General features: G+C 40.5%; 1 protein-coding gene across 2 annotated transcripts; it reads left to right on the top strand.

Moving 5' to 3' along the window:
- The first annotated feature begins 3,178 nt into the window (after nucleotides 1-3,178).
- On the top strand, nucleotides 3,179-7,731 carry LOC149138208 (alcohol dehydrogenase 1-like). 2 transcript variants are annotated; one of them, XR_016264308.1, is made up of 8 exons: nucleotides 3,179-3,325; nucleotides 3,499-3,635; nucleotides 3,831-3,877; nucleotides 4,007-4,332; nucleotides 4,442-4,524; nucleotides 4,706-4,781; nucleotides 4,921-5,350; nucleotides 5,474-7,731. XR_016264308.1 is itself a non-coding variant. In XM_089447812.1 (7 exons), exons 1-7 carry the CDS (start codon nucleotides 3,286-3,288, stop codon nucleotides 4,989-4,991), a joined length of 780 nt encoding a protein of 259 aa, XP_089303938.1. In that variant the 5' UTR covers nucleotides 3,179-3,285; the 3' UTR covers nucleotides 4,992-7,731. The 2 variants fall into 2 exon arrangements, 1 of the variants encoding a protein (XP_089303938.1); XM_089447812.1 differs by having other exon boundaries at nucleotides 4,921-7,731.
- The last annotated feature ends 838 nt before the right edge of the window (nucleotides 7,732-8,569 follow it).

Below are 8,569 nucleotides of genomic sequence, written 5' to 3'. Positions count from 1 at the left end.
CCTCAGTGAAGGAAAGCCCTGAAGTACCTAGACCCGAAATGGCTATGAAATGCGAAAAAGTAATAAATTCGATTATGTGGATTCCACAAAATTGGCAGGATATTGGAAGGCCTCGAGGCGGTAAGCAATTTTGATTGAGTCCCGCCCGATGCCACACACTGAGTGACACGCATCAGGCGGAAGAGAGAGAAAACCACTCACATCGGACGGGTAAACGTCATGCTACTTACTCGCTCGATATGAACGACGACCGTAGGATCTGGGGGGCCCAAATCAACGACGGAGGCACGTCCTGATAAATGACCGGATTTGACAAGGTTGTAAAGCAAGATTACATGGGATTTGAAGTTCGATGTGGACGATGAGTTGGCAGAAGATTCGTGTTTCGCGGGCATCTTGGAGCAAATGAAAATAACGGCCGTTCAAATGTGTCCAAGGAACTTGACACACTCACCCATTGTAGACTAGGTGGCCACCTCCTTGTGAAGCGTTACACAATGATGATGACGCAGAATAGGGGAGTTCGAATGGACAGAGGAAGGAAAACCAGAATGCCGGGAAGTGGAAACGAACCGACAGAAAGCAGACTGGCTTTAAAGCCATGAATTGACAAAAGCAGAGGACAAACATACACACAGAGAGGAGTTAGTTAGACACAGAAAGCTAAGAGCAGAGAACAGAGAGAAGAAGCCGAGCTGACCTGAGGGCAACATCGAGCCAGACAGAGCTAGAGAGAGTTAGAGAGTCTGTGCACTTCAGAGAAAGCTTAAGAGGTTCAAGCGAGCTCCTCGGCATAGGCCTGTCATGTATGAGTTTCAGATTGGGCTCACACTACTGTGACCAGTAAAGGTCAAGTACTAGTAAGGAGAGTCTGTGTACTCAAATCCTACTGATTCATATATGTTGAGTGAGAATCAAATTGAGCTCACTATTGTAAAGAAACTCTGCTTTGAAAACATAATAGAGAGGCCACCACTGAAAGCTGGACCAGGAGACATAGCCCAGGAGTATTGGGTGAACTCCTTATTAAACTTGTTGTATTAATTGTTTCCTGTTATGTTTTCTCTAACTACCTCAGTGTCTATGTATTTTGCAATCTTATCGATCCATTGCATAAAGTAACATAGGCGCATCCATGCACATGAGTCTGTAATACCTTTAATTCTTTGTCCTGGATAAATTCCAGATCAGCAATGTTGCACACCACGTGATCCTTGACTCCATCTAGGATCATCCTCTTCACTTTAGCCATTTGAACCTTATACTTCTTTAGCGGATCTGCATCCGCGGGGACAACTACCACATTTTCAACAAAAGTTGAAGGCATGATCATCTAGAAGGAAAGTCATCCTAGCCTTCCAGATGGCATAGTTGGAAGCCCCGTCCAACCTCTCTTGATCCCTCAAGCCACTGGTTGCCATCTCCTCTGAAAACTGTCGAACAACTCCCTCTTTCTCCCTACTGTGTAGCTCCTAGGCTGACTTACGCACTCCCTGATGGAGTTGGTAGGCTACTGCTTCTCTGCTGCTCAGCTATTGAGAAATGTTGATTTCCTCGGCAAGAAATCACTGAAGAAGTATTCCCTCACTATGCTCTTCTTTTTTATTCTGACGTCTTTCAGCGGACAAATTTGCTTACTGAAAAATCTGCATCCACCAATTGCTCCTCACGCTGCTCCCTTTGCCTAGGCAAAATTTGAACTGGAAGTTATTTCTCTCCGTCAACTCACTTAGAGAGAGACTACCTCGAATTTTCAACCCTCCGGCTAGAACTACGCAAACCCTCTTGGGTTTCGACTTGCTGCCTCTTGCAGCTTTTCGATTTCCCCTTTTGCTCAGTGATGGGGTTTCTGGTTTTGCTCTTCTTGTCTCACCTGCACTACCTCTGATACCATGTGAAAATTCCACAATTGGAATCCATACTGCAACAAACTGATGTCACTTCTCCTACTTGTTTAAATCATGCAAGTTATTTACTGTGTTCTACGGTAAATATCGAAGAAAATACATCTGCAACCTTCACTTAATTATCATATCCACAGAAGCAAAAAACTGAGTGAAAAAAAAAAATACAACATAGGACAATTATTTTTGGACAAATAGTCTTTGGAAAAACCCAATGTGGGAAAATCAGTGCAACAACATTAAGGGTTTATTATTATGTAGGAGAAATTATGAGTACAATTCTAGGATCTTCAACTAGCAATCTGATACAGAGAGAACACTGAACAAAAGAGAGAATACTGAAAAAAAACACTGTTGAAATGATCTCACCCTGTTAGTGGGGAATCAATGATTGATCATGTTGCTTTGGAGGCTCTGTGTCACCCTCTGAGTGGCCTTTGCCGAAAACTGTGTCACCCTGTGCAGGTTTTGCGTCACCCCTCCTGGGTATTACGCTGCCTCTCCTCTGGATCCTCCGCTCGCTGAGAAATCAACTTTCTGCCTTCTAGACTTACACCCTAGCTTTAGGCAACTGAACTTCGACTTCTCTTAGCAGGAACTCGACTTCCCCTCAAGGGCTGTGTTGCCTCTACGTCAACACTGCGTAGGCTAGCGTCAGCGTTCCCTTGGACACCTTTTTGTTCTCCCTCTCCCTGGTACTCTCCAAAAATTCCTTCTCTCAGATTCTCACTACCCCTCTGTTGCAAGATCTCCTTAATTGATTTTTCTCAAATAATTGTTTTTTTTCAATCTCTCTATGTGTTTTCCAAATGATCCTCAAGCCCATTCTTATATCTTCTTGTTGGACAACCAACAACCTAGATTAAAACATAATCAAAAGCTCAAATCGTTTTGCCTTGATACGTGGTTTTTTCTAGAAGTTTCACCTTGATTAGATTAATTAGGCCGATAGGCCTTCCTTTGAAAGACCTTTTTCGTCGTCCTTTTGTTTGTGAGACTGACACTTGGCATCCACATTCAGCGGGAAATTGTTCAAGCGTTTCTGTTAGCAGTTAAGTGGAAAAACGCAAAACGCAGACTCGGATTTCATAGATCCTGTATGGCTGATAGGTAAGGCCACCAGATAACCATGGACTCCATAAATATTGCAGATAACTATGCCCTCATTAATTCAAACTAATGACATGGAGGCTTATCCCGACAAATATGGCATGCCTGACTTCGCAACGCCTTCACCGCATTCGATTATCAGTGTTTCAAGCGAAGTGGGATATAAATTCAGGAACCATATCTGCCTTCACCACCAACGCAAGAAGGAAGCCTTTGTTTGTCCTACATAATACTACCATAGCGAGAGAAGACCATTTGCGCAGAAAGGAAAATGGCGAGCTCTACTGCAGGCCAGGTTATCAAATGCAAAGGTAATTACTCCAGTTGAGTTCAGTTCAGTGCAAAGAGTCATGGCCACATTCTATTTATTTCATGTATATCATTTCAGGGCAAAATTGAATTTCAGGGTTAAGTTGGATTTATGCAAACTGTATGTGTGCTTCTTGAAATCTGATATATTTTGATATTTGTATATCTGTTGCAGCTGCTGTTGCCTGGGCAGCAGGGGAGCCTCTGAAGATTGAAGAAGTGGAGGTGGTTCCCCCACAGGCAATGGAAGTCAGAATTAAAATTCATTATACTGCCTTGTGTCATACAGACGTTTATTTCTGGGAAGCAAAGGTATGCTTTGAAAAATTATTGGAACTAAATTTATTAAACATCAATAAAAATTAAAGTCTGGATATGTGGCATTCCCCTGCACTGTATGATACATTAGCTTCCTCTTTATACAATTAAGTCACTACAAACATTGATTATTACATATTTTCAACAGTGAAATTAAATTACTGATACTCATACTGCTTTCTGTTGCAGGGCCAAACCCCTCTCTTTCCCCGCATTTTGGGACATGAAGCAGCTGGGTATGCACTCTGTTTTTTATTCAAAATAAATTAATTAGTTATACTAGTAGGCATGTAGAATTTCAGAAGGGAAAAAGAGACAGAAACTTTGTGATTTATTGTTCACTAACTATAGGTTGGTTGACACAGGGTTGTTGAGAGTGTTGGAGAAGGGGTGACTGACCTCAAGGAGGGTGACACTGTGCTTCCTGTATTTACTGGAGAATGTGGAGAATGCAGACACTGCAAGTCAGAGGAGAGCAACATGTGTGATCTTCTGAGAATTAACACTGAGAGAGGGGTTATGATAAATGATGGAAAAACAAGGTTTTCAAAAGATGGGAAACCGATTTACCATTTCCTTGGTACATCGACTTTCAGCGAGTACACTGTTGCTCATGCCAGTTGTGTTGCCAAAATTAATCCAGAGGCCCCTCTTGACAAAGTCTGTGTTCTGAGTTGTGGTGCCTCAACAGGTAACTACTTCATGCGAACTTCTTAATGTACTTGGTTGATGATTGTGAAACCCATGATCGTTTCCTAGATTAGAAATGTCATGCAAACTTCATTTTGCTGTGGATTCAGGGATGGGTGCGGCTTTGAATGTAGCCAAACCCAAGAAGGGTTCAACAGTAGCAGTATTTGGCCTTGGGGCTGTTGGGCTTGGTGTAAGTACTAACGAAAAGTGTACTCTCTTTATGTTCGTGTCAATACTCTTATTTTACAGTCATTAATGGATTATGATGATTATTTAATAGTTCAGCACTGTTCCTGAATATTTTGGGACCAATATCATGAGTGTACCCTTTAGTTTTCTGTTACGCATCTTGTTTGGGTTAATCTATGCAGGCTGCTGAAGGGGCAAGAATTGCAGGAGCTTCTCGAATAATTGGAATCGATTTAAACAGTGAAAGATTTGAAAAAGGTTGAAAATTGACCATTTCCACCATTTGTTAATCAGTGTATATATGTTAAATTGCCCATTTCCGTCATTTGTGAGTCAGTGTGTATATGTTTGACTGAAGAATTGCCTTTCCTTTCTAATTTTTTTGATCCTTTTACAGCAAAACTCTTTGGTGTAACGGAATTTATTAACCCACTGGACCACGCCAAGCCTGTTCAAGAGGTCACTTAGTTTATATTAATTAACTTTTAAAGCTGAAGACAGTTTTACCTTGCCTTGCATTCCATTGGTACAACATGGGGGATATTTAATCTGTGCAGCAGTGGGAACTAAGTTACTAACACATCAATGCCTTGCTCACTACCATTTGCAAGTAAAGTTCCAGAAACAACTGCCATTGAGGCAGTGTCACATGTGCTTATACTTCTCATACAAGCCTTCTTACAGAAATGCTCTTTGGCTTCACCAACCAGTCCACATACGGTGGATGCACCTTGGCAACAACAGTTTTTAACTATATCAGAGAAATTAGCTTCAGCAGAAAAAGTGTAGCAGGAGGTGGCAGATGAGGCCCACTTATTAACAACCTTGTACATTTCTCTTGCCCTTATTTGTTGCAATATTTCTAGGATAATCGGATCACTACATGAGTATTTGACCCAACTTTTAGCACATCCTCTGACGCAGTGACTGCCATCACTCTAAAATTGCAGGAGGAATGTTAACTATGATATGTGACTTGTGCCTATCATCTGCACAACTCACTTCTGAAATAGTGGTCATACTGTAGCAAATTTGTTGTTGAACTTCTCCTCAGAGAAAATTTACATTATCATAGGCTCAGTAAACCTCTGATCTTATTTACAATCAAATATCCCCACTTAGAAGTTGTCAGTACTCATCAATTGTCTTACAGTTGAGGAAGTTTCTTCTTGATTTGATTTTCATTTGATCCAAGTTGTACCACTTGCCAACCAAGGGCAATGCCGCAATTGTCCTCTGAGCCCATTCTTATAAAGTTGCACAGTTTCCTATTTGGTTACCTATTCTTTGCACTACAGAACTATGTCTTCTTCCACTGCTGTGCCAAAATTAAGACATTCTACAGAAAATGATGTGATGGACTCCTCTTCATCTTCATCAAGGATGGATGTGTTGTAGAGCTTCAAGCAAAGCTATAGACTGAGGTGAACGCTAGATCAATCCCAATGCACGATGGCAAATCCAACTTAAATGCCTTCTCTCAAATCTGGTGGATGATTCTCTGTGGAGTATGGACCCTATCACAGAGTTTTATGCTTTCCCTCTTTCTTTTTTAAGCACTATTTCTGAAGATACACTAATGCTTTGTCTCCTACATGTGATGAAATGAATCCCAATGCACGATGGCAAATCCAGCTTAAATGCCTTCTCTCAAATCTGTTGGATGATACTCTATGGAGTATGGACCATATCACAGAGTTTTATGCTTTCTCTCTTCATTCTTTAAGCACTATTTCTAAAGATACACTAATGCTTTGTCTCCTACATGTGATGAATGGTCTCATGCCACCACAGTGCTTGAGTGTATTAATGAAGTTTCCACACAGCTCCAAATGGTCTATTTCTAAAGAATTATAATTGGAAATGAAAGTTGATAAACGACATATTCAGCCCAAAGACTATTAAGCTTATTCAAGATAATAAGCTGCTGTGCAAAGGTGTTTACAGAGTTGTTGCACTTGGTACATAAAATGACAAATCGAGCCAGAGCTTTTACACCAGGTAAGGCTCACCATGTGTTAGTGCTCAAAGAAGAGCATGATAATATAAGAGGGGACTGTTACCCACAATAGTGCCTTGCGCAAAATTGGGGTAACCAGGAGGGCTATCCCCGTAAATAAAAAATAGTGATAACAGTCAGAAGTTTGCAAGCAATGTGTACCTGTGACAGTGTTTGCAGAACTGATCAGTAAAAAAAAATATAACGCTTTTGCACTCCATAACTATGGTGATGAAGGTATGAAGAAGTCCTTGAGGAGGTTTGATACGCATTTCCTTGTTTATGCAACCCAGAAACAGCTGCGTGAGATGAGCAGTGTATCTGTAATCATGAGCACCATTAAGGGATGAGTATTCAGGTCAGAAATTTTGCATTAATATGCTGTGTTAAATCCAACGGAATTGGTTTGGATGAGATCTGTATCTACTGCCCAGAACACTACCATCAAACTTGACTATCTCATCAATAAACTGTTTTCCTCCATTTGAATGTTGCCAAAGTGTCTTGATTGCTTGATCCCTATCAGGTGGAGCATTGTCTCTGCCAGGCAATCGAATGAACTTACATAGCCTTCTTCAAGAGCAGTTCCACCATCCAAACTTAAGTTCCAGTCAACGTCTCATCATCAAATGCCAAGCTTACTGTCCACATACACCTTTGACATCAATGCTGAAATCACCAACACGTCTCTTTCTCTTCAAGTTTTCTTTCATGCAGTCAATGTCAGATCTGGCAGGTTTGCTTAAGTGCTCGAGACAATTTATTTATCTCTCTTTTTCCAGTTAGTTCTACTTATTACAGGAGAGATCGGACTAGACTATGTTGAACAAGTGCACAAGAATATTACATGTTAAAGGCAGATCCCTGGCATATCTCTTTGGAGCAGAAGAAGCCCCGTCTCCTAGCTTTTAACTTCCTTGAGGAAATTATCCAATTCACCTCTTCATGGGACATCAACAAACAGCTATCAAGGATCATATAAAAGGGTCCCACTGCAGTGAATTGTTCTTCAAAGGACTCCCTTCTGCAGGTTATGGGTAATGAATCAGTTGTTGGTGACAACGAACAGGTACTGCCTCACAGTATAAATTTTACTTATTTTTTGTACATTGTCTTCAGATTCAGATCATAGATACTGTATGTACTTGTGTACCAGATGTAAGTCCCATCCTCTAGATCAATTATAATCATACATGGGTGTTCACGTAATATCCTTCATTCTCTTTAATCATTTATGAATGGTTTGTGGTGCATTTGATTGCCCTTCATCCTCTTTTTGATGCAGGCATTGTCCAAGAGTTCCCTAAATTTTGGTGTGCATTCACTCACCATGAAACTTGGGACTTTTTTCACATCCTCCGGGGCACTGTGCAGCACTATGCTTGTTTCCATATTTACTTTAGTTCCTTTGAAAGTCAGAAATTATAATCATATTGCCTTCGTCACTACTTACCTTTATATATGCTTGACTCTCTATAGAACTTTCTTCCTTTCACTAATTCTATCGGCCTCTCTTTGTACCTTTTGGGACAATTGCTAGTACTCATCAATATTTTAATTTTCCTAAGTTTAGATTTAGGAACCCCATTAAAAATACTAACTATTTTAATAAATCACTTTTGGGTGGAATTTCCCAAAACGCTTTTTGGATTCTTTGGAATAAACCTCTTTGCAAAATTTGAGGTTTAGAGCACATTCGATGCTACTACCCCAAGTCAACAAAGACTTGCTAGTAGATGACACTATGTGGGAAGGAGAGTAGATTTTTTAGTGTCCTAGTTTGAAGTTGCTTGAGGGCAAGCAATCTCGGGAATGGAGCACTATTATGTCTCTCTTTCAATGATCATTCATTTTTTTTTTTTGAAATAAAAGATACCCATGGTATTCAAATGATCCATGGGGGATAGACCCATGATATTCTGATGATAAATGAGAAATTGGAGCCCACTCTTTTTACATGCATAATTATTTTTCCTCATATTGATCTGGAGAACTCTTGTGGCTTTGGAGTTTTGGTAGTGAAGCAAATTCATCCTTGCTCATTAGA

The sequence above is a fragment of the Pinus tabuliformis genome, chromosome X (genome assembly GCF_031772625.1).
Source record: "Pinus tabuliformis cultivar Carrire ecotype Pingquan chromosome X, CPIR1, whole genome shotgun sequence".
In the NCBI taxonomy this organism is placed as follows: Eukaryota; Viridiplantae; Streptophyta; class Pinopsida; order Pinales; family Pinaceae; genus Pinus; species Pinus tabuliformis.
The sequence above is the reverse complement of the archived record's forward strand: the minus strand, read 5'-3'. Positions and strand labels throughout refer to the sequence as shown.